Source organism: Macrosteles quadrilineatus, unplaced genomic scaffold, assembly GCF_028750875.1.
Source record: "Macrosteles quadrilineatus isolate MER2022 unplaced genomic scaffold, UCM_ALF_1.0 Scaffold_1__1_contigs__length_201487025, whole genome shotgun sequence".
Lineage (NCBI taxonomy): Eukaryota > Metazoa > Arthropoda > Insecta > Hemiptera > Cicadellidae > Macrosteles > Macrosteles quadrilineatus.
This window is the reverse complement of record NW_026542594.1, coordinates 12,453,596-12,481,540: the sequence shown is the minus strand read 5'-3', so window position 1 is coordinate 12,481,540 and position 27,945 is coordinate 12,453,596. Positions and strand designations below refer to the sequence as shown.

At 33.4% G+C, this 27,945-nt stretch overlaps 1 protein-coding gene across 1 annotated transcript; it reads left to right on the top strand.

Moving 5' to 3' along the window:
• The first annotated feature begins 276 nt into the window (after positions 1–276).
• Positions 277–15,957, top strand: LOC129005664 (uncharacterized). Its single transcript, XM_054434625.1, has 3 exons — positions 277–1,094; positions 3,056–3,157; positions 15,576–15,957. Exons 1-3 carry the CDS (start codon positions 320–322, stop codon positions 15,926–15,928), a joined length of 1,230 nt encoding a protein of 409 aa, XP_054290600.1. The 5' UTR covers positions 277–319; the 3' UTR covers positions 15,929–15,957.
• The last annotated feature ends 11,988 nt before the right edge of the window (positions 15,958–27,945 follow it).

Genomic DNA, 27,945 nt, shown 5'->3' with positions numbered 1-27,945 from the left:
AAAATGCTTGAACTATACTCTAAAACATGCATATATTTACAAAATACGCCCTGGTATTTCTTCACAATGAATTCTTTTGGGCCTGATTGGGTTTGATAATTCGTCCTTGCCAAGGCCCATTGCGGTGATGACAAAGCAGGACACGAGCAGCCTACCATTGTCTGGTCACTTGGTCATACGGGGTGTGAGAACGGAAGACTGACACAGAAGGCGTACGTCCAACATAACTCTGCCAGAAACTGCGGTTGGCCTCGCATAAAGTCGATGGAAAGGTTGTAACACTACCATTTACAGTTGATGACACCCCGCGGTCAGTGCAATGTGGAGTGTCCGTCTACACTTTGCCGTGCTGTTCGTGTGGGCGAGTATCACCTTGTGCTATGGAGCGACGGATCCAGGAAGATCTGGGAGACGAGGCAGCAGCTTATCGTCCATACAACACTTCATATATCCGAGGACAGGCCGGCTCTTCCACGCGGACTATGTGAGAGACAACGAGATCTTCAGGTCATTGGAAAGGACCAACTTCATGAGAAGAGGACCTTTTGCAGAAAGACAGGGAAAGGTTTATGATGGTAAAGTAGAGAAAAAGAAACATGTGTATGTTCGGGGTGGAAGAATACCTGTGGAAACCGAGAAAAGTGATTTACTAAAGGATACAAGCAGATCGAACGCTGTGTTATTCAAAGTGAGCAAAATTGTAGTAAAAGATCCGGTGCTTGCTGGAGAAAGGATCAAAAGAAGTGCAGATTTAGATGACAGGGATATGATTCAAAATTCATCTGCGGTTGGTCAAAAATCCCCTCCTATGTATTTAAATAATCTGGGACAGACAAATGGAAGTTCAACAGATAACAAAGGCAGTGGACACAGTGAAGGCGGAATTCCGATCATTACAGAAAATAAAGTTGACTGTGACAACAATTCAACATCAAAGAACAACGATACCGACAAAACCTTGTTCGTACACGACTCCGCAGGAAGGACACCAGAAGTTGGGGAAGGCAGTCTCATGAAAAAGACCGTAGTGGACGACAGCCTAAAGCTCTACCCTGTGTACCGAGGAGTCAAATACTACTACCCTCAGACTCAACGTAAGTACGTACTTTCTAATATTCAAAGCTCTCAAAACCGTGTTACTACAAATCCGAAATTGCGTAAAAAATACTATCAATGATCAATTACTCCTTCTACAAAAATTCAGTTTTGCAATATTATGTTAGTGTGGCTGGTACCGATACTTTAATTGCATGCATACAAAGCTGGAATTTTGATAACAATACCTGGCATTAACAATAACTGTGGGACATTTCTGAATGTACGTCACTTCAGTAATTAATAATTGTATCAATTTCGTAAGGTGAACTTCAACATTTCATCCCCATGTTAAATTTGTAGACAGTTTTTTTACCAAAATCGTCGTAGTTGATGTGAGCCACCGACAGATTGTGCTGATTTAAATTACTGATTTCTGTCGAATACACCATCTTTTTTACCAATCCAAACTAATGGAATGACTTATTGTGATCTATAGCAACTGCATAAAAAATAAGGTAGGAATTAGAGTTTTAGTCACTGGCACATTCTGTGACAGTCTCACACAACTACGTTATTTTTAAGCAAACAAATTTGCTACAGCTGGTCCATATAGATGGGACGTCTACCAATAGTCAATGTTCAAGCTAACGGGTCAAGTTGTCATCACATAGCTAACCCATTGAGTTTGGTGAGCGTCCAGAACCCCCACTCTACCAGCCGTGCAACATGACACAAACACTGTCAGAGAAGGGCAACAAAATACATTGTGACTGTAGGGACAAATAATAAAAAAAAAACTATTTAGTTCCTTCCTTTAAGAGTATGACAGTAATGTTAGCCTTATGCTAATCTACTTAGGTATTTTTCATTTAACAGTTCTTAGTTTGTTCAAATAAATCTATAAAAAGTTGGCTGGTCAGATTTCCACTAAAATAGTCCTTTAAAAATGTTAGATTTATTCCCTATTTAAATAAAATTAGGCTCAATGAGTAGGTTTGGTATTGCAAGGAATGTCATAAAGTGTGTTTATTTTTTTATCTTAAAGGAATACATTTATTTACCTAATTTGACCAGAGCATATCCCTAAATAAAATCATTTTATTATAAACTATAATATTTACATATTATCTATATGATCAACATGTGAATTTCATATTTATAGTTTTTTTTATGTTCTCCGTAACCATTAGACGTATGACAACCCTACAAAATACTAAATTATTGATATTTTTGCTCTACAATACGGTTTGGAAAGAAACAAAAGTTTTATTTCATATAAAACCTCATTCCGACATCAACTCGAAAAAGTAAAGTGATCCCAGGTCTAGGTCTTGCCATGAGACCTACGGTAATAACTTATCCTCCATATAGGAAATTATCACAAAATAAACTGATAAAATTGAATTTGTAGACTATAGCGATCATAAATTCTAGAAATGAAGGCATGAACTTAAAACAAAATATAAACTGATTAAGATCATTTCTACCAGACGTGGAATGAAATCAGATTATTTCATTCCATCTTCTCTACTACTTTACCACATAACATTGCATTTCAATTTAATCAACATATGTAAACACTTTTAAATATAATAACTATTAACACCTTTTTCGTCCAACCATCAGTTTAAACATTCATACGAAGCACATAAATATCACATATCTATTATTTAGACCTGGGGACTAACTCTAATGTATTACAAAACACTTGTATTTATATAAGATCATTTTTAATTATTTAATATTTAGTGGCCATATATGGTGCGCATGGTGTCAAGATCGAATTTAAATTAGTTTTAGCAGTAAAAACTGTTCCTTAATGAATAAAAACCTTTCTCACCTGGTTATATGAATAAGATCCCAAACGTTTAAAGTTATTACGTTTACCCATTATTAAAATTACTGAGAGGAAAAACTTGTCATTTCGTTGTGTAAAAGATCATAGAGTGTTTAACCTGCAACACTCACATATTTGTACTTGTTATGTATTGTTGATTTACTGGTTGTTTATCTGCAGGTCGACTGGTGTACTCTCCTCAGCTGACGGTCAGCATGGACGTGCCCGTGGTGACGGAGGCGGAGGACGAGGGAAACACCACCTCAGGGCTGCAAGAGGAGGGTGAGTGATGTTCAACTGTTACAACGGTTTGTCTAAGGCGGGGTATTTCTGATAACTCTCGATATTTCTGATAAGGTGTGTGGTGCAATTAAGTATTATATACTGTAGACATCTACATTTATGAATCAGCTGTAGCCAAAATGTATCTATATCTATAAAAGAGGAACTATGTATGTATGTATATATATGTGTATATACGTTATGGACTCCAAAACCGCTCGACAGATTGTAATGAAACTTTCAGGCATTATTAAGCATCTTTCAAGGATGGTTCGAGTGAAGTTTGGTGCAGATCCGTCAAAAGGGCTCTGTCCCATAGGGTTTTAAGTGGGCCAATGTCAGACTTTTTGATCTACAATGTTTACAATCTATATCTATAAAAGAGGAACTATTTATGTATGTATATATATGTGTATATACGTTATGGACTCCAAAACCGCTCGACAGATTGTAATGAAACTTTCAGGCATTATTAAGCATCTTTCAAGGATGGTTCGAGTGAAGTTTGGTGCAGATCCGTCAAAAGGGCTCTGTCCCATAGGGTTTTAAGTGGGCCAATGTCAGACTTTTTGATCTACAATGTTTACAAATAGATATAATTTAAAAGCAGATGTTTACTTTCACCAACTGTTTTGTAGGTTTGAATAATCACAACATTCTGTATTAGCATTTATTTAGTCATGATTTGAATTAGTGCCACAGTGTTTCTACAGAGTGCAGCACAGAAAACTATTTTACTTTTGAATAAGTTCAAATGTATTAAACCCCAATCGCAGCACACCTGTGCACTCAACAACGTTTAAATTCTCCAATGTTAAATATTAAAAAAATAAAAACCTTTATCTAAGTATTATAAACAATAAAAGGGATGACAATGCCTAAATATTTTTATCTTTCGTTCTATACCCACACAATCTAACATAAATTATTAAGTGGATAATATTCATGCGTGCTATCTCGGGTATTTAAATGCCTCTCAATTTGTAATTAACCCACCACATTACTGTCATTAAAAGAAAGAACTCCAATAATAATGCGAAACTTAAATCCACCGAAGCTGTGCAACGTTACCAGACTAAAGATTTAAAAAATTACATCAAAATTGATTAAAACAAAAATTATCAGTGGTAGGTATAAGGGAGAAATAGTCTAAATCCCAAGAATACTGATTTCATCCGAATTACCCTCTAAATTTAAGCAACTGCAATTTCCGTAGTTTCTTGCTTTCGCAATCACCATTATAAGGCACTAGGGCAATCCCTGACAATCGTTGGTTTAAATGTAGAAAAAACATGCTTTTCACACAGACAGAAGTATTTTGTTAGCGCAGCAATGCGTGCCGGGTAACTGCTAGTTATTTATAAAGCGTTGTTGAATGATTCATTGATATCTACTTATTTATAAGCAAATACACTGGGAATAAGACTAGTAAAGCTTATTGACTGGTAATGAATTTTAATATTTTAATTACCGTACGACTTGAATTGATAACATAACAAGATGGCTGAGGCTGATGAGATTAGACCAAACACACCAAACATGACCTTTTAGGGTTGGTAGACATTACATTAATGTTTATCTTATGTGTGCTTAAATAACAAACGTGAAAGTAGGTATATTTGTCATTTTTACTGGTATGGTGTGTAAGAATGATGAGCTTGAGCTCAACGATTAGAGAATATTCCATATCCCACGGCAGACGTCTCGAGTGTAATATCTGAAAATACCTTCATGGTACCAAGTATGGGGGACCAAGTATTAAACTTTGTTTGTATAAAATACATTCCAATATTAAAAGAACACAGAAACAGGAACGCAGTTTTTGTATTAGATGTTATAAATAAAGTAATAGATGAATAACTACAACAGCAATAAATTATTTATTTTCTGAATAAACCAGTTCGGTAAAAATTATGAATATCATACGGTACATTCAGCGTTTTCTGCCGTGCACTAGTTGTTTGCATGCCTTGTTATCACACAAAGGCTTGAGATTCTAAGGTAGTTCAAAATGTTATTTTTAAAGATGTTTTTAAATGACTTTTTAAATATTTGAATGCATATATACGTTAATTTGAGAACACTTTGTATTTTAATAAAATCTATGTGTGCGATGTTTTAAGAAATCATCTCTTGAATAACGTAAAATGTTTTTAGACTATTATTCTCGTGGAAGATTTATTTTACTACAATTTATCGACATATTTTATTTAATTTTATTTTGCATTCGAACTCAATCAAACTGCCAATGGCCAAATGTAATGTTTTAACCCCCGGCATGGAGAAAATATTAATTACTTGTGCATATAAATTACTAGCAGAGTACCCGTCCTTCGTACGGGGTTAGCATTTGAGTTTAAAATGCTTATTGCAGTTATACTCAAGCTTTGCGTTTGCAATGGGGGAGGACAAAGTTTGATAAAATTTGCTTCCTTAAATTGACGGTATACTATGGTACATCTTATACCTAATGTTCTAATACTTCACCTTAACAATTAATAAAGAAAAATAAATTATTACAAATTCACAAATTATTCATGGCATTAAAAACTTAAACATAACTGTAAACAATCATACTTTTGACAGTTCTCATTGTGTATCACAGTTTTTTTGTTGCTGCTTAGTTCAAATTAGCTGTTTACATAAATGCAAAAAAAATTATAGTGCTGCACCCTGTTGGTAAATCTTATAACTTGTTAATGCTTTTGTATTCATAGAACCAACTTTTTTAGTTGAAACAGCTGACTAAATTCTTTAATTCCCTTTAAATATGAATACTCATAAGGTTAACATGGGGAACTACAGAGCCACTGGGGCGGAGCCCGAAAGGATTTTTGAGATAATAATATGCCTATATGTTAATCGGGAATGTGAGCTATCATCATGCCAAATTTCAGCCCAATCAGTCTAGTAGTTTATGCGTGATTGAACTTCAAACAAACAAACAAACAAACACACAAACTTTCACATTTATAATATTAGTAAGATAAAATATCAGCACATTCTATATGGTTTGACACGTTGTCTACGACGTGATAATATCAAGAGAACGACGATGAAAACGAAAGCAAACGGCAGACATATACCTCATTCGTCCCATACTTCTTTTCAATTTAAAAGTATTGTTAATAATTTATTATAATCAGTCTTTTGCTTCAGATTTCAAGCAATTTTTTTGTCAAATAACTAATACAAAAGTTGTGTAATTATTTTTTTTTACGGAATGATAAAATGTTTCTAGGTATTCAAATACAGTGAACATATTAATGTACCATAATCGTATTGCGTACCAAATAATATGGGGCGTTTGTACTCTAGCCCACATTTAAAGTACCTATTACAGTGGAATAACGGTTATTATCGATGATTATACAAAACAGACTTGTTAAAAGTGAAACGTACCTCTTAAGCGATTACTCAAACATGTCGGGCAGTTAGGTACTCATTGCAGCATTGTCGTAGAGGTGTTACCAACATTACAACAGTCACACCAAGTACCAACTGTGAAGAGCGAAAGTTTTAAGCTTATGTTATATGTATGACATTGTAACACTTGTATAATCATAACATTCGTTGTTTAACATAATGACAATCCAGGTAACGGCCAGGTGAGGTCGTCAGTCGTGACATTACACTATCACAATATTATATCCCACTATAGTGAGATAAGGGGATATAGACAGACCCAATAACTGTTTTTATGTGAATGATAAAGTGATACTGCTGAGAAGTATGCGTTGTAAAGCCCCCAGACAGTAAGTGGGACAACACATACAAATTATGAACAAGCAACACATTTGACCCCTATTTTGTCCGTTAATTGGTCTCATTGAAGGAACTTCACGGTCAAAATCCGTTACCCACTACGTGAGCTTTATTTTTTTCCAATTACACTTCTATAACTTATTGAATCCTTTTATAGGTAATAAATAAATAAAAATACAATATTTAGAAAAGGTTTTTGATCACACTCCATATAAATTTGAAGAAAACAGAAATAAGTAGAATAACTACTGTACATTTTAAGCTGTTCGAGAAGTTTGGTTGGGTTAGGTTAGGTTAGATTAGATAACACTGTTCTAACCTAACCTAACCTAAAATGGCCTCTCAGTAGAAATACACGTAAAACAGATCTTTATGAAAAAACTATAAAATAACTTTTGTTAAATTTCGTTTTGTTTTCGACCAATTCAAATCCTAGTACCTAAAGTTGTTGTGTGTTGTATATTGAAAAAATTTCGTTTGTTTAAGGTTCTAAGTTTTAAAGGTTTTACATAAACCTTTTATACTTAGAAAGTAACTTTGACTTAAGAACCGTTCAGTCTACAGCAAAGAATCCTTGTTGTTCAAAATCGCCTATGATTGATTAGTTAATAAAATAAAACAGTCAAAGTGTTATTCCATTCATTAACTTGAACTCCATTAAGAAAAAAAAAACAAACACACTCTATGACATTCCTTGTAGTAGCAAACCTACTTACTGACCTTGTGTTATTCAAATAGGAAATAAATCTAACATGTTTAAGGAACTACTTCATTGGAAATTTGACCAGGCAAAACATAATAAGATTATTCAGCAGGTTTGCTGCTGCGGGAGTATTTGAAACGTTTTATAGATTTATTTTAACAAGTTAAGAACTGTTTGTTATATGAAAAATACCTAAGAAGATCAGCCTGAGGTTAACATTACTGCCATTACTGTTAGGTGAAAGAACTAAAAAGGTTTTTGACCATTCGTCACTACAATCACAATGTATGAATAGTTAAAACATTTAAAGAGAAATCATGACTACAAGAATTTTTTTACAGTGTGATACATCTGTAGAAATAATCACCCCCATTAGACATTTTGAAATATTTTGATATACCCAAGCTTGTAGAGTTATTTTTTTTTTATTTGTGTATCCGAGTCAAAATCAGGAAATCTAGGAAATTAACAACATTTAAACTCTTTCCATAATTTAAGATTCAAATTCGTAATAGTTTTACATGTTTAGCTATTTGGTTAAAACACTGTGGGACACTGTTTATGGAATATACTGTGGCACCTTCTAAAATAACATGATCTCGGCAGCACGGTGCCGTCGTGATTTCAGCTGCGACAAACGGAAGGCACTTTGGTTCGTCAATATAAATTCGTGTTCCAATGCGTCATAGGTGGTAAATTCCGTTTTTTATTTTACTAATTTGGAAAAAACAAAAAACTGACAATTTAAAAAATAAAGTGATAAATTTTAGCTTTAAATATATATAAAGCAATATATGTTATCCTTATTTTAATATTTGTTCACTATGATGAACTAGGCTATACAGTTAAATTTTTTTCTTAATATTTTACTTAATTTGTAATACTGTATATTTTCCACTTCTACTCTATTATACTTCTCCTTTGTTTTTTTAGTCAATTAATAACTTTGAAACAGAGGAAGGTTGTTAACCTGTTGGTGGAATATTAAGATTATGCCGTTAGACCCTTGATGACCTTTGACAGGAAAGTGCGATCTTATTAATTACAAGGAAAAATGTGGTTCGGATTCCACTAAAAACTACTGTAGGTCCCTTAGTTGCCATTGGCTGTATGAGCTATTAATTAACGGCTAAGGAACATGTCGGCCTTAGTCACTAACAAGACTACAAGATCGTGCCACTCATCCTTCACTCATTTTTGGGCTATAATACGCACATACTGGCGTCCCCATCTAAAATAATTTATAATTTATCATTTTTATTTTATTTTATGCGTTATATAACCTAATAGTAAGTAAACGTCCTCAGTAATATGCGTGAGGTCCTATATTCATTTATTTAAATCGACTACTCTTTAAAATGTATTTAAAGTATTGAAAATTAAAACAATGGAAATGCAAATTCAACCGATTGGTTTGAGCTGAATATATTTAAATAAAACTAATCAAAATCGTCAGCAAGATACTAAGTAGTACTAGAGGACGATCATTTTTTTTATAACAGAATACTTCCGCAATATATCATGTAACCACAACTTTTCAGTAAAAGTTGTCAAACACAAAGCCAGTGATAATGAATCTAACTTATACGTCAGTTAACGTCACCCACTAATAAATATATATGGGTGTAATCAATTTAAAAGCATTATTGTATTCGTATACCACAAAAATAAAACATTTTATAATTTTTTAACGTAATGGAATATTTGTTGTCGATTCCAGACGACTTCCTCCCAAGTAGGCTATCAGAACCTGCCACTTTCGCTCGTTCCTTCATTATTATTGTCCTGTTAGGGATATGTTATGGAAACCAACATGGAGACACTGAAGGTTCTACTGCTATATTCAAGACGTATAGGTAATTCTTACGAAACACTACTCAGCAATCATGATGTCAATTTCATATTGGATATGGTTGTCATGGCTCTCATCCTCATTACCAAATCTCATAACAAATGAAGTTTTAAAAATGTGTGTGTGTTTAATAAGAGAAGGGTTGTTTCGAGGTATGTTTCACTAATCATAAATCTTGTAATATATTTCTAAAATTATTTGTTGATATTGTAACGAAGATGGAGGGAGACCCACTGAAATTTGTTAAAGTGTACAATCACTTTGTACTCGGTAATATTGCACTAAGTGACTTGTTGGGAAACAACGGGGTGTGCAATACAGTCCATCTACAGTTTCGAGGAGATCACAAAGGACTGCGCACAAGCCGGAGAAATTGGATCTATACAGTTGGAGAAACCAAAGAGTCAAAAGAATTTTTAATGTTTTAAGTGTTATGAGTCAAGCAATGTTTAAGTGTTGGCGACCTATTGCTCTCAGTGCATAAATACTCCCTGATGCAATACGAGTTTGAGCAGTAAACGAGGATGTACCTATTGGTAAAATCATCCTAAGGCAGTTTTTGCAATTTATTCATACTAACAAATATGCCCTAAAGGCTGTTATGTATTCAGAGTTTAACATTCAAGTAAAATGCATTAATTTGTATAAATACTATTCACTACAGTTTTTAAAGTCAAAGTTAGACACCCCTAACTTTCAAATTGATCAATAAATAATGGAGGAGTTTCATTTACAAAAAACTATGCTCTAATATGTTTAATTCAACTTTAATTTTCTTTTGAAGTTTTTGATACATATTGTGACAAACTAATGCAGCGCATCATGCTGCTCTGTATTCATTAAATGGCTGTTCAAAAGACCCTAAGGATATTACAATACAACATTATTATTTAAAATAGTGACACTCAAATTTTTGTTTCAAAAAATCACTTGAGTTTAAAATAAATTACTTGATACACCAAAAATCTCTTTTAACCAACCAAATTTAGGATTTATCAGTTTTATGTAAATGAAATACTTAATATTAGAGAACACCTTTTTCTCTATCAAAAAATTTTCTAGACATCAAAACTAAGTCAAATAATAATTAAATCTTCAAATGAAAGTCATAATGAGAGACTTAAACTGTATAGTTTCCACACTTGTGACTCAACGTCCTTTGGAGAACAACTCAGTCGTCGCCGTGATATCAGTTCCCTACACAAGCGTTGGAGTGACATGTCCAAGGGACCTACCTATATTCACCGTTACTGTTGGAAAAGAAAATTTAAACTAGACTACATAACATTTATTGATATTGGTTATGCAAATAGCTTGCAGTACAATATTTTGGCCAAAACCAATAGTATCAATTCTTACATTGTATTAATGAATCCCATTAATGGTGTCTGAATGCACGTACAGTTTTTCAGGCAAGTATGTTTATAGTATGTGTGACGTGTTTCAGTAAAAACCTAAGGAGTCCCTAAATAGAGAATACATTTTGCAGTATCTTGACATTTATCTTTACATTTGCTAACTACGTATTTACTAAAGGCCACTTATTCTTCGTTACCATTTTAAAGCTACCAAAACAGTACAAGTTACCAAAATCATTGGCAACGTTTTATTTGGGGTGAAATTTAGACAAACTCTTTATAACTCCAGTTATTAAAGACAAATTTTAAACAATGCAACATTATTTATTTTTTTCATACGCAACCTGAATATAGTTTTAACGTCTATGGTATTGAAGAGGAGTGCAGTGCTACAGCGAGACACGCGGAGGAGGTTATATAGAACAGGTGTAGGAGCTTGTGTGTCAGTCATAAAGTAGGTCCTGGGACCGTTACAGCCGCGCCCGTACGGGACCAGGATACACCTCCTCTCCTGCCCCGGGAATGAGGATGTGTCAAAATCATTCGAATTTTGAATCATATATCCACTATGAGAGACTATAAGCTCAAAATATTAAATCTGTACGGCCAATTTTACTGATTTGAATATTATAAGTTAAACAAATTTATTCCGAAGCCTATCCACTTCCGATGAAAATTATAGATTATTACGAATAAAAGCGAAAAAACAAGACAAAAACGTAGTATTTGTTTAGTATTTTGAATATGTAGTATAAGTTGAGTATTGAGAATTGTAAACTACAGACGCTTGGTGTAGACATACGTATTTGTTTGTCCGTTATGCTCCTCTATAACTAATGTGATTTTCTAATGTTTTACGTCTTGCAGTAATATATATTTAATGATACCTTTAACTTAAATGTATTCTGGGTGCCTGCCTTAAATTGCACCTCTTTCAAAGCATTTTAAGAGCTCCATCCTGTATAATGCAACCGTTGATTTAGGCAAAAACCTAATTATTGCTAGTAAATTACAGTACTTATAAGTATTGTTTTCACGTATTGTGCCTAAAGTTATAAAGTTTTTATATTGATTTAATTACTAATATTTTAAAAATAAACTAGTATGAAATTCAACTTTATCGTACAGCTTTAATATAGCTGAAGGAACATATATTCATTGTTTTAACACTAGAGCCACAAATAAATTTAACATACCGTTTAACAGACTTGAGTAAAACAACCAATTATATATGTATTTGAGAATTTTAACAACCAATGCACTAATATACACATGGTTGTCTAAATATTTCTTTTCTTGGTGAAAATGTTTATTGATTTTCCTAACAATATTTTCATTACTACTATTTCTTTTAATTTTTATATTATTTTGTAAAATGTCATAACAGTTAGGTCCGTGCTACAATTTGTACCTTAGAATAAGAAGTGAGACATTACAATGAGTGAGAGCTTAGTACAGAATTCATTACAATTTTAGAACACCAACTGTGAATATTTCTATCACATTTGTCCTAAGACTACTGTTTTCTTAGTAATTTGGTCATTATAGGGTAACTATTTATGTATAACAAATTTGACGAATTGGGTGTTTGGCCTCTAAGGACCCAAAACGAAATAGTAAATCGGTCCCGGGTCTAGGTTATCCCGGGCCACCTACCATTGCCTATGTGGGAGATTAACTAATTAACATTACATATAAGTATTGCTCAAAATATTCCTTATGATTGAGAAAACCATTTTGCAGTGCAACCAATTAGTTTTTTGTGAATTTTATAAAACGTATTAAAGGGTTTAAAAATGTAAAAATACACTTAAATATGGTTGTATTAATTTATCGAAAATTAAATAGTACAAATAATAAACACCTACCCTTTTAAGTTCTGTGCTGATTAAAAATTGTATAACATATTTTTATATTATCAAATATTAATAATGCATGACAATCAAAATTGCGTATCATTAAGCTTTAGAGACAGGTGGCAACACCTTTGTGGAAAAAGAAAGTCATACACTACAATACGTCATAAGCCATTCGCACCTATCACGATACGTCAATAATTATTAAGCTACACTATTTACTAATTTTTGTTTTAGATCTGTTATTTATAATTGATACAGAATAGGAAGACAGATAAAATTATGATTGCAAGATAATTAAATGTTAGGTTTTAAATTATGTATATAGTTTTATTATTGATTTTTTTTTAGAAACGCTTTAAAATATTTAGGATGATGAGACAACACGACGATTTCTTTTAGTGGGTCAGGAAGTCCTTTTTCATCACCTTGCTCTTGACGTGGTTCATAAAATGGTTGAAAACTGAAAACATCAGAGTACTGTTATTCACTGTTATCATTACACATCATTATCAATTAAGATTGGAAAGCAGCTTGGCATAATTTAACCCGGAAATTTATATTAACGTAGATGAGATATCTCAAGTAGCTTTATTTTTGACTAAGACCAGCTGTTCTTCCGCTAAGACTAGGTCAAGATCAAGGAGAACTGGGTTCAGTATTTTACTATCAAAAAGCTTATGGAAAAAAATAAATGGAGCTTTAGTCCAAACAAACCACTGATTCAAACAATTTCACAATTTCATTTAATATCACTTGAAATACCTACAGACGCTTAGTATATAGAACTACCAATAATTAGGTGTAGGTACCTATTTTTCGTGAGTTTAACATGCGTGGATTCTCCTTCATAAAATATCGCCTGTATATGTATACGTCGACAGAACATTTTTAAGCTTCCACATTAAGTGATGAGCAGAGAACAGCTGTAGTAGTGTGTGAGTTGCGTCATCTTGGTCCTTGTCCGTGGCCGTGGACTTGTGGACCAGAGGAGGAAAGCTGAGGCCGAGGAGAGAGTGTTGTGTCCGGGAGAGATGCTGCGGTCACTAGGTCATCTCTCCCTCTCTCCTCCCTAAACAACTTTCTCCCACTAGAGGGGACATTCCTCGACCCACATCCTCCAGGAGACCATCTGCCGCCACACTGCCTCAGCAGTTGTACACACTAGTGTCTGCATCAGCTGTTCTGGCCTTCAAAGACATCTATGTCTCTTTACGTTGATTAGTAACAATTGTTTACAAATTTGCATTTAATTTCTGTTCTAACGCCATACAGCTTAGTAGCAGTTGACCATGGATATGTTTAGCTCTCTTAGTAGAGTAATACCCCCGCCGCAGCAAGCCTGCAGACTAAGCAAATTTCCATTTACCTGATTGGATTTTCGATCAAATATATTTAAATAACATTGTATTAAACAAGTACCTAGGTTTGATGCTACAGGGAGAGTTATTAACCTCGTGCGTTTTTACTAAAAGAAGAGTAGCTTAGTATAAAATAAATAAATTTGCCAAGTTTGATCAAAATACATCTATAAACAAGCAAGCTGTGACAGTTAACTTATTCTCCATAAGAATAACATGCGAATTTTAAATTTACAATTTATTGAATTTTCTCCGTAACCTAATAATCACACAAAAACACTTCAATATACAACATAATTTGTTTTTAGCTCTTTAAAAGGTTCTAAAGAGAAATTGGAAAATTTTATGTTTTTAGGGAAAAAAATTAGAAAAACCAATGTGTACCACATTAACCCCGCAAAACACCCCGTTTCCATAGTCCGATCATACTGTTTCGCGAGCTAATTTAAGTTTATCCCGCCCTACACCTTCAAGTTATATTTCATCATAATCGAAAAAAATGCTCAAGTTATCGCGTTCACGGATGTACATATATCCATATATGGATCTTTTCGTCATGCCAAGAAACCTTGTACAAAACTATCCATTATTTCATAAATTGCCCTTTAAGGTTGTAATTCCTTTCTAAAGGAAACTTTCCATTTACCTAAATGTTAAAATACCTCAGCTGTACTTAATTGTTTGTTATTCTATCAATTTATTATTGTTTATTTCAGCTTAACTTAAACAATTAATAGTTTGATTAACCATTATGAAGTCAAACTGGGTGAAGCCCATGGGTAATAGCTAGTTTATATAAATTATCATTTGTATAAGTCAATATATTAATCATCAACATATAAACATTTGAACGAATAGTGTTTTTGGCCTCTAGGGACAGCAAAATGAAAAAGTATATCGGTCCCGGGTCTAGGTATTACCGTGCCACCTACGGTAATAACCACTTTCCTCTACGGAAATTTGCTCAAAGTACCATAGAAATACTTTAACTTTACAAAAAAAATATGAAATGAGTTATTTTAATTATTTCTCTTAATTATTGTACCAAACCTATTAATAATTTTTTTTTCAGTTTGTCATTAAGATACTAACATCTGTTCTACTATTAAACTGTAAAGAATATATTTACCTACGAGTGTTTGGTATAAAATTGCATGCAACAAATTGGATTCAACAATTGTTTTTTCTTAGGATCGAAGCAGCAACATTCAGTTAGAGATCACGATCAATCTTGTTAGTTGTGGAATGACAATTCCACCCAATCCATACATCTTACTCAAAAGAAAGTTTAAGATAAGTGGTTTTCCTGCTTTATCACAGAATAAAGTCATAATCTTTACGCTCCTTATTCATATTACCGGTAATAAGGTTCCACAGCTAGTCTGAGAAGTGTTGCAATCATACTTTGTTCAAAATAAACACATAGCTGCATTTCGTCAGTAAAACGTTATAACGATAATGTTATCTCTAAAAATAAATTTAGAAATGAATTCAACTTTGATTGTTAAAATTTACTGTTATAGGTCGTAGTCGTCGGCCTTTTAAGAAGCTGGCGTTTCCCCTACTTCTGGCGCTGAAGCTCAAGACAGCCATCATGGTGCCTCTGGTCCTGGGCTTCATAGGCCTCATCTCCTTCAAGGGTCTGTGGTCCGGACTGACGGCGCTCGCCATCGCAGCGGCGTTGGGTCTGAAGGCTCTGGTGACCGGGGGCGGTGCCCGGGTACTGGTACACTCACTGCCGCCCCCACCGCCTCCAGCACACGTGCACCATCTCCCACCCCCGGCCGTGGAGTATGCCGAGTATTGGAGTCGCCGCAACGACGACCACAACACATACTCCGCCTACTCCGACTATAGACCTTCGACATGGCCTTGATTGCATTTTATTATTATCTATTTATTTATTTATTTATTTATTTATTTTTGGAGTTCGATTGAGTCTATTCGTCTATAACGTTGTTGGATTACAAGTGAGGATCGATTTATTTGACGAGGCTTACGGAAGAAGAAATTGTAGTGTACAAAGTTAAAACTATAATTAAAGGTGTTCGAAGATTAAATAAATCTTGTACATTTTTCTAATCGTCAATTTTCAAAAAAATTAAAGCTTTATTATTGTTTTGATTATAGAGTTGCAAATATAGAACGTTAATAAAATTATGTGGTGTATTTGTACATATATTGTTCCTTAAACATCCTTTGCAATTCTATCAAAAAACATTCGTTAAGATACTTTTTACCTTTATATAGTGTGCACATTTTTAATAACAATTTATTACAGGTTCGTAAAATTTTAAATTGCATTTTTATGTTCCTCGTAATAGTAAATGCCTAACCATTAAACCAAAATTGTTTTAGTGTAAAAAGTGCATGTGAGAAAATTGTTGTTTTTGTAAACCTCTTTAAATATAAAACAAAAACAAAATTCAAATACTTAGCAGGTTTGTTTTTGCCGCATATTGTTTGTTAGAAAGAAAAAAAAAACATTGCATAACCAGATTTTTTAAAACAACCTGCTCAGATGATGATTATATGATATGATACGACCACTGAGATGATCAATCAATTGCTGTTATCATTGAAGAATGTTATAAAATACCAAATTTGCCAAACCCATTGTTCTTAATCTAACCTTACAAACATAATAAAGTACATACATTAGTATATAGCAGTTTAATTTTTGGTATAACTACATCTTATAGTCAATTAACTAACGATATCGTGGAAGTCATTCTGGAAAGACTTGTAAAAACATAAGAATTTATAATTTTAAGGGGTTAGCGCAAAAAGGTTAACTCTTACCCCCCTTTGTCTTGCCTGTTGGAGCTAACACTTTTTTCTAGAATGTCCAATTATGTTTTTGACAGAGTAATGGTTACAGATTTTACTCTTTATGTCGTAAGAAGGTTGTTCTCCTTGGCTAATATATTAGTGTTACAAATTCTCAAAGAAAACGTGTTAAGTATACCGTATATGAATTAAATACCGTAATACTTTCATAATAAAATTTTTTTAATTAATTCAAGAATTTTACTGTTAGGGATGTCATGCAGTGTCAAAACGAACCAGCCGCGCTACCTATGAGAAGTCAGTATAACTACTTGGTGTAGTTCACCTGTCCGCCTCAACTGAGCTCAGCAGCACCGTGCAGGGGTCATAACACCGAGTGACAACTAACTAATGTGGTACAGATAATGTGGTTGAACTTATGTATATCAACGAATACTAATATGTAATATATAATATATAATATGCACAGAATAGTTAAGTATTAGCACATCATAAACATAAAGCATTTAATACACAACCTACACAATCTAATATAATAATAAAAAAAAACATTATTACATAGTAAAAAAACCATCACGCAACCATAAATAAACATGCTCATAAATAGTCGATATCTTCCTTTAGTTTTTATAGGCGAATTTTAATGTCATAGACAACTAATGGACTTTAATTAATTTACTTGAATGTTTTTTACTTTTTTTTTAAACACAAATCCAATAGTTGTCAATGACATTAAATTCACAAAAGAAAACGAAGGAAGATATCGACTATTTATGAGTATGTTTATTTATGGTTGCATAAATAAAATGCCTATTTGCAGTATCCAAAGTCAATGGTAGCCTGGTTCACTTAAATGGAATGTCTATTGACAGGTTCTAAAGTAAATGGTACGTCTGGTTCACGTAAACGAATAGTGTACTTGCAGTATCTAAACTTAGTAGTACATTTGGTTCACGTAACTTGTATCCTTCCAGTATCCTAAATCAATGGTACACCTGCTTCACATACATGTAAATGAGAAATCTACTTGCAATATCTGAAGTCAATGGTCCATTTGGTTCACATAAATAAGATGCCTGTTCTGTTTGCAGTATCCAAAGCCAATGGTAGGCTTACTTCTGGTTCACTTAAATGGAATGTATATTTGCAGTATTCAATGCCAATGATACATTTTATTCTCATGAACAAAATGCCCATTTGCAGGATCCAAAGCAATGGTTCATTTGATTAACATAAACCATTTGGAGTGCCTAATTGCTATAATAGTCAATGAACGTCTGATTAACGTCAATGAAATGTCTACTTGCAGTATCCAAACTCAGTGGTATCTTTGGTTTACATTAATTTATTGAATTCCTATTTGCAGTATCTATTCAAAGCCTGCATTATGGTATGTCTAGTTCAGATAAATGGAAGGTCTACTTGTAGTATCCAAACTCAATTATAGGCCTATATTTGGTTCACGTAAATGGAATGGCTATTTGTATAAGAGTCAATGGTGTATCGGCCTTATTCCGGCAACCATATTATTGGTTATTCATTTTGTTGTAAGTTATGCTCAATGATATTAATCCGATTGTTCTTCCCCTTTTTTCTGTACGGTATTTGTACTACAGTATTTAAATGATTCATTGACTAACATATGTTGCGACTCTAGTTTACCTATTCATTATCTCGCTAATAATGCCATGGCAACCAATTATCCCATAAGGCCCATTTTAATTTACAAAAGTTTAAATTCACATAGGAAAAATCCCTGTGCTCCGATTTGTACCATTTCAGATTTATACCTTCCCATGGTTGGTTACTATGATTGTGCTAAATTTAGTGCAGATCGCTTCAGCCGTTCAGGAGGAGTATTTGTAAAACAAAATAAAAGCAGAAGTGTAGTATAATAGCTTCGATTCACTCCGCTCAATTATCACGTGATCATATTCTTCTGTTTTTTAATATATGTGCTACATTCCGCATGCAAAGTTTGTTTTCGAAAGAAAAGTTATATACTAGCATTCAAAGTTAAAATAATGATAAAATAAAATAATTATCTTATCCAACTACAGTTATGATATATAGTTAGTTATGATGATAAAAATATTGATATTTGTGTTTTCTTTCATTTGTATGGGATGGTGCACTTTAAGCGAATTTCCCTATAGGGAAGTAGCTATTACCATAGGTGACACGGTAAGTCCTGGAGCCGGGACCGATATGCTTTTTTTAAATTAGATGCACCTACATTTACGTCCAAGAACGCGATAATTTGAGTAACTTTTTCAGATTTTGATGAAATTTGGTGTGAAGGTGTAAAGCGGGATAAACTTGAGTGAGTTCGCAAACTTCCATGATCGGACCATGGGAACAGGGTTTTACGGGGGGTCTTAATGGGGTAAATATTGTTATTCTTATGGAGAATATAGTACAATGTTGTAGTTTACTTGTTTTAAATATTTTTATCAAACGTGGTCAATTTAATAATTAAATAACTTACGTCCTCAATCCATAAATTTCTGTGGAGTACGCGTTTCAACCATCAGGTCATCCTCAGCTCCACTGTCACTAGGTTAAATTTGCTTCTATGTTGCTTTGTAGCAACAGCGTCGATATATTAAATAAATAGTCCAAACACATTTTACATTTATCACACATACACGACAAGTACGAAACATTTAGATAACAAATACTGTGATAACTGTGATAATAATTGTTATCTAAATGTTTCGTACGTGTCGTGTATGTGTGATAAATGTGTGATGGTTGAAACGCGTACTCCACAGAAATTTATGGATTGATGACGTAAGTTATTTAATTATTTGATAACTCAATCCGTTGTGCTACAATCTCAACATTATGTGGTCAATTTATTTACCCTTTACTAAGCTACTAATATTTTACTAAAAAACACACTTTATTAGCCTCCCTGTAACAGCAAACCTAGGTACTCGTGAAACCTAATGTTATTTACATAGTTTTAATTTCAAATCCATTCAGGTAAATTAGCTTAGTCTGCAGGTTTGCTGTGGCGTGGGTATTTAATAACGAATTCACATATTATGTAGTTAAAACAGTTTAACTGCTTTTGGATTAATTATATTCCTACAGTAAAAAATAAAAGTAAATAATCAAAAACGAACAATGACAACCATCACTAATCTTAATTAGCGTAATGCTAAGGTGAAATAGATTCCTAATTATTAATAGTCTTACAGTAGAGTTAGGTACTAATATAGAAGTTAATAACTTCACAGAATCTTATTGGTGCATTGTAGTTAAATAGTTTATAAAACCAGAGGTTTTGATGTCGTTGGGAACGTTACTTCCGTAAACCATCAACCCTAAAGTTGTTGTGCCCATACCAGCAAGTCTGGGGTCTTCCTCCAGTTAGAATGCAGGTGTCACGGTTTTTTCCAAAATTATGCTGCTAAATTGTTGGTTTTAAGCTATACTCAATAAAAAAAATGTTTCCGTCAAAAGTGTCAATTAGTAGGAGACAACTAATAACTTGCGGATTTTACAAGTAATTTACAATTGCATTCAAAATTGCATCAAATAATGTAGCCCTAAAATATACCACTAGACATTTTTACACTTTTTGACTGAGTCATAAATAAAAGTTAAACTCCTTTTGGAAATAATTAAATATATATTTATAAGTTAAATTATTCTTTCAATTGTGGAAAGCATACTAAAAATAAAAAGGGCTGGGCAAGCAGTGGATTTTTCAGACCAATTGAGTATAAAATACAATTACTTGAGTTTCGGGTCAAGTCAAGTAGCTAATTATTGTGAGTGTATTTTTTTATATAAAAAAGTAAACATTTCAAGAAACAACCACCCAATTAGTTTCCGTTAAAACCATTTATATTTTGTAGAATTATCTATAATATTAAAAATCTATTGGATTATTAAAGTGATAGATTCAAATTTGTAGTCATCGTTTAGAGCCCTTAACAAAATAATAATATCTGTATATTTCAGATCAAAATGAAGCTCAAAGTATGTAGATTCGCCAAACATTATTGGTACGAATGATTTTTTTAAAATAGCTTTGTCCCACAGGTTAATTTCCAAAGAGCTACGCCTTATATTTTTCAAATTTTGCATTATTTATTTAATTAAATTACAACAGCAGATTGATATACCTAATAGCTGTTTGTTAATTTACTTAGAAGGGGTATTGATGGTTATTTATTTACAATGTGGATATATCATTTAATCTATTTAGTAAGAGGGTTATGGTTACTTAAAGATATGTAGTAAACGTTTGGTAGAATAGTGTTCATAGATTTCCTTGTTATCTATCTATCTATCTATCTATCTATCTATACTATTATAAAGAAGAGGTGGTGTCTGTGTGTGTGTTTGTATGAGCTAATCTCAAAAACTACTTAACCGACTATGATCAAATTGCACACAAATGAAGCTACAGCTCCGAGGATACATATAGAACTATTACCGCTTCGATATTCACCTAGGGCTTTGCCCCGTGGGCTTTCAAAAATCTGAGGTGAGAGATTTAAAAGTAAATATTGATTGATGGTATCCATGGTAACAAAGAACAAACCTACTCAGTTTAAAAATGTAAACAAGCAGAACTAACTGTCAAATGAATTTTGATTTCACAATTCAACACAGCTGGTTAAAAAATAATAGAACAAATATTAGAACAGAGAGGGTAAGGATTATAAATTTAAAATAATAATGTCACTAGCCCGAATGTAAACATTATTTAACATTACTTAAAGGAGCTGTCAAACCATATGTTAATGTAATTTCATTATTAGGCCTATAGGATTGTTTCAGTTACAGTACTTCATTTGTTTATGATCTAACTATACTGAGTCTGTTATAATATTTGTGAAATGTTGTAATTAATATTTATTTATTTTTATAATAATTCATTGTAAAAGAAATAATTCGATGGATATAGGAAATAATTAAGATTCTATATTGCCTTATCAACCTAGGCCCTTATCCTGAGTTATGAGGTATATTCTTTTGATTTATTTGTTTGTAAACAGTAATATAATCCCCCTGTCGCAGCAAACCTATAGACTGAACAATTTCCCGTTTGCCTGATTATAATTTCACTAAAATATGTTAGAAAATTACCCTATTAACAGGTTTGGAACTATTGTGATAGGTTTTAAAATCTATCATTGGTTTTGTATCCTTGGTAGCCTAAATAAGTATTCACAGTATGAGGTAACAAGAACGTACTATTATAAAGTTAAGTAATAGAGTTAAATTTCGCTTCTAAATTAAACGGTAGGAGTGAAACAGTTTGTCATTTTCAGAGAACCAACATTGTCTCTTTTGCATACTGACCCCGTTGCAAGGTACGGGTATTAGCTGCTAGCAAATACGAATAGTAGCGCTGGTTGCAGTAGCGCCATTCAAGTAACAAGCGACCGGCGCAACTAATTGTGACTAACGGGATTGATTTATTCATTATCTTACTAATATTATAAATCTGAAAGTATGTGAGTTTGAGTGTGTGTTTGTGTGTGTGCTGCTCAATCACGCATAAACTACTGGACGCATTGGGCTGAAATTTGGCATGATGATAGCTCACATTCCCGATTAACATTAAAGCATATTCTTATCTCAAAAATCCTTTCGGGCTCCGCCCCAGTGGCTCTGTAGTTCCCCATGTTAACCTTATGATTTTTCATATTTAAAAGGAATTAATGAATCTTAACAGCTGTTTCAATTAAACAAGTTGGTTCTGTTCTATGATGTCAATAGCATCAAAGTTACAAGGATTACCAACAGGGTGCAGCACTATAATTTTTTTAATTTATGACAACAGCAAATTTCCAACCAAAAGGTGAGTGAGCGTAGCGAACGAACTTCAACCTGGAGGCGAGTTAGCGTAGCGAACGAGCTAACCTGAAAGCAAGTGAGCGCAGCGAACGAGCTCCAACCTAAAGGTGAGTGAGCGTAGCGAACGAACTTCAACCAGGACGGGAATGAGCCATGCGAATACTTATGAAGTTAAACGGGGCAAAGCCCGCGGGTACAGCTAGTATATATATAAACTAGAGTTAATCATGTATTACCACAAAGTCTTCTTTCTAAATTGATTTTAATTCCATAATACCGTCGCCGCAGCAAACCTGCAGCCTAAGCAAATTTCCATTTGTGTGACTTTATTTTCAATTAAATCTAATTTAATAACATTAGGTTTAACGAGTACCTAGGTTTGCTGCTATAGGGAGGGTAACGAAGTGTGATTTTTAGGAAAATATTATTAGCTTTGTATAAAATAAAAAAATGCCAATTTTGTAAAAAATATATCCAGAAAACAAGCAATTTTACTATAGTTTACTTATCCTACTAATTTAATAAGTAAGAAAGTTTGGATGTATGGATGGATGGATGGATGTTTGTGAGAAGTCAACTCAAAAAATACTAAACCGACAAGGTTGACGTTTGGTATGATGGTAGCTGACAATCTGGATTAACATATAGGCCCTATAAAAATCCTTCGGGGCTCCGCCCTAGTGGCTCTGGAGTTTCTCATGTTAACCTTATGAGTATTCATTCATATTTAAAAGATATAAAGAATTTTGTCAGCCGTTTCAACTGTACAAGTTGGTTCTATAGCATTAAAACGTTATAATGCTTACCAACAGGGTGCAGCTCTATTATGTTTTTTGCATTTATGACAACACCTAATTTGAACCAACTAGCAACATAAAGTTGTGTAACACAATGAAAACTTGACCTACTTTTTTTCAATAATAGAGTGCAGTGGTAGAGCATTAGGGCTATGGTATATGTGTGCTACACTATAGGATACCGTATAAATTAAAAGACCAAATTTTCTTAAACCGTCTCCTCTCCCATCACTGCAATGATCATTTTGTACTTATATGCCAACCCCGTACGAAGGACGGGTATTCTACTATTTTATATAATAAGAAAGAGGCTTCATTGATACAAAAAAATAGGTTAAAATACCTTTTTATGTACCTATAAAAGATAAGCAGTTTTTACTGTAGCTAAACACAAACTCACTTATCATTAAGGAGTTTTCGCCAAGGTCAATAATACTACCCTACAGATTTTAAAAACTTTGATCTACCGTACCAATATATTTCTTGTTGTTCATATTGGAAAGCGTTTACACATTGAAGAAAGGGAAAATGTAGCTGAGAATGGGGTCACTTCACGCATGCGCGGCTTGGGCGTAGTTTTTCACAAAACATTCTTGCTATGCACTTCTCAGCTTTTTACAGTTCACCTTAATTCCAGTCCCAGTTTCTACACTTCAAGAGGATATGCTAAATTATTCTTCTCAGTTCCTTAAAAATATTAGACAAAACTGAGAACTTTCTCGAACTACTTTTAATTATTATCTTGGTAGTTTAAATTAAATTAAAACTATTTTTGTTATTAAGAGGCGTCCATAAAAATGCATACTTGGATCAAGCCTAAATAAAATTTGTAACCCAGGTTCTATTAAGAGATTTTCAAAAACCAACCTGATCCGACCTGGGAAAAGGGAATTTATGTGGGGGGATTGTACCTCAAAATTGTATTTTGCCTTTCATACTTCATTTCAAAATGTTTAATTGAGCGGAGCGAAACGAAACTCTTTAGGATCAACTTCAATGCAATCTTTATAACACTTAATCTCAATAACGGCTGAACATACTTTAGCCAAACTTGCCAAGGTTGTTTTGTCAAATGTTTGGAGTGTTTGGACGTAACCAATTTTAATTTTTGATATTGCCTATATAGTTTAATAGTAACTCAACGTATTTAAATTTTAACATTGGCCTTATGGGTTGTCATGATGGTTACAAAATAACACGTAAATGTAAACAAAACAAAGAATCATAGCATATGTTAAATCAAGCCACTACCTAAACTCAAAGGGGAGTGGTGAAGAAATTAGTAAAGGTGCAGATTAGTGAAGGTTAGTTAGTGCAGAGTGTGGAAACATTTATTATAATATCTACAAAATTTTTTTTTCATTTATTGTTTTTTTTTACAATGAAACACGATTGCTCCGCTCAACTGGCTTTCACTTCTATGAAAGCAATCTTAGTATATAATTTAGCTTATATCATTCTCATGGGCCTTTGCTTACTGATACATTCAAATTTCAGGCATTCGCATGTTTTCGTTATGATGGATAATTATTGATACAGCTTTTCCAAATCTATATATTTAATACTCTAGGCATTTTTTGGTCATAATTGTTTTGGAGCGGTGGTGCTACCGGTGACCATGTCCAAGGTGTCGTTAGACAGGTCTTAGCATGTAGTTTTGCAATCAAACAAAAAAAATTGGAATTCCATCAGGGCTCAGCCCCAGTGGCCTTCAAAGTTCCCATGTTATTCTTATGAAGAAAATGTTTGTTTACATTTGATGGGATTAGATTGCAGGTTTACTGCGTTGGTGGTATTTATTATTTGTTATTCTTTACTATAGAGGCTTTTAGTTCGGCTGTCAAGACCATTTTCTGTCTCATATTTTTCTTGTATTGAACAATACTTTTATCGATTACCTCTTACCTTAAGATAGAAAACCCAATTCAAATTATAGTACGCATAGAGAGGAATATCAAGCAGAATATTGGTTGAATGGGGTTAATAATTTTAGTGGTCGTGGTGTCTCATAGTTAACATTTGAGTTCCTCCATAATGGTTTAAGCCTATAGTGGAATTCTCGGTGGAAGAAATTTAAATTGAGTTTAATTGTGTTTAATCTTGTTACGTATATAATATGACTAGCAGCGAAAGACATAATCTAATACTAGCTCTACTACTATATATGCTTCGACGTGTAAGATATGCTGTAATTCAAGTAAATCACAAGTAGCCCAAGTATGTGCCCATGTCCGAGGCTACACGTGGTCAATCATGCAGGATCGCGGTCTTTGTTATCACGTCACTGTTATCATGTCATCAGCTGTAGAGCGTGGAGGCTCCCACGCACTTCACGTGGTCACGCTCGAGTGTGGATATCCTATAGGGAGCCAAGTAGTGTTCATTAATAAGCTACTCTCTATGGAGGTCAGTGGGGAAGATGAGATAGTACTCTTTATTTGCGGGTTGACACCAAACTATTTAATCTCTCTGGACTCTTGAATTGGAGGTTGAATTGAGCATTAGAAATAAAGACGATGACATCATGTAAGCTTAATCCAGTTTTGGTCAAGCGTGAATGATGAGTTGATAGCGATTGAATCCTGATATTGTTCCCAAATTTAATTTTGGTTGTTAAACGTGCGTCTAAGAAAACTGCTTCATGCAAATTTGTTCGTTATGATTAGTCCACAACTAATAAACTGAAGAAAATGGCTTATAGGTATGTTATAGGTTTATATAAACAATAGCAACAAGCTATAGATGTATCATTAACAGTTCATAAAATACCGTCCATAATATATTCTTACCATCAACATAAAAAGACATAATAAGGTTGAAGAATAAGACGAAATATTACTATGAAGGATATCGGTAGTTTCAGCTATCAAACGGTATGATGTGGTAATAGACCCAGCGAAGGACTCCCTAACTTTCCTCGGTCACGGATGTTAGGTAATTTAAAATTGGCCATACCGTAGCATCGACGATTTTTAACCTTTCAATAGAATCGTCCACCTTGGCATTGCTATCATAAAACCATTCGACTCCAGAGTCCTCAGTGGTTGTGGGATAGGAATGAATTGAACGCCAAAAGAAATTTAGATGTACTTGTAGTTAGTTATCTGCACCAAGAGCTTGTGTTCTACATTTCATCATTAGAACGATAAAAGTCCTTTGAGGTGGAAATAAGAAAACATCTTAGGGTACCTAGCTATTAAAGAATAAATTGAAATGCTCATTGCCTTGTTGTAAAAAAAACACGAATATTAGAACAGAAAGTGGTATGGATCTTTGACATACCATAAAAATGACGTTATAGGCCCGAATCCTATAATACTAATAACAATAACATACTGTATATGGTTTAGACAGTTACATTTAAGCAATGATAAATAATGCTTACTTTTCGGCCAGGATCATAATTTGTTTATTTTTATGATCCATAGGCCTACCATTTATATTCTAGTATTCGTGAAAAAGTAATATTTTGTATCGTTACAATCGTAATGTCAATTGGAGAGAGGTGTTCTCTGTAGCTTTTGGATTGAAAACCCTTTGGTCTCATAAACCCTTTGGGCAATTAAACCCATTTTGAGCCAGGATTTATTGAATTTTCAATAGTCAACAACAGCTGAACACATTTTGTTAACCGTAAATGCAATTGATATGACCTTTCTCTGGCGATCTTTTGATTATGAGGTTTTAAGCGGAGTAAACTCTGCTAGTCTCGTATAGTATTACAGGGTGTTTTTAAAAAAACAACCTTGATACTTTTATTTTCCACTTAAAGCTATGAAATCACTACCAAAGACAGAAAATCGTTTCAAGTTTTGGTACATAATAAAGAGTTTTCCCAACTTCAATTGTGTTTGCCATTATTTTCACGCAAATAATCAAATCTAAACCTAAGTTTGTACCAAACACAAACTAAAATTAGACATTTCATTTCAGCTAAATTTAAAGTTTGCAATCACGGAATTTAAGTAATTTTAGGATTTTAAGTACGGAAGTGTGTTAAGGATTCAACCATCATGCCATGCCGCACATGGTCTTTTTTTAACTATTGACAATAATGTTTGTTGAACAGGCCGCACATCTTTATCGCTGACACGGGGTCATCCGTTTCCTTTATTGTCATGCAAACTTTAGTGTTCATAAACTTAATGTTAAATAAGAAGAAAATTGTAGGGAATTGTAGCCCTTAAAGGAGGATTCCTAATGTATCTTGGCCAACATCTCCGTTGAACAACATAATACTTGGTGTCAATGAACCACTACACACCCTACGCTATGGTATATTATAAGATGATTAGAGGATGGCTAAATTGTAAAGTTCTTTTATAAACAACCTGTAATTTAAATGGTAAATGTTAAAACCACATAAAATAAATTACACTATCTGAAAGAAACTATTGATTATGTAAATGCAAACGATTTACGTAAGGTTATTGTGATATTTTGTGTTATGTTAAAAACCGTGCACGAAATAGCACTTTTTTTA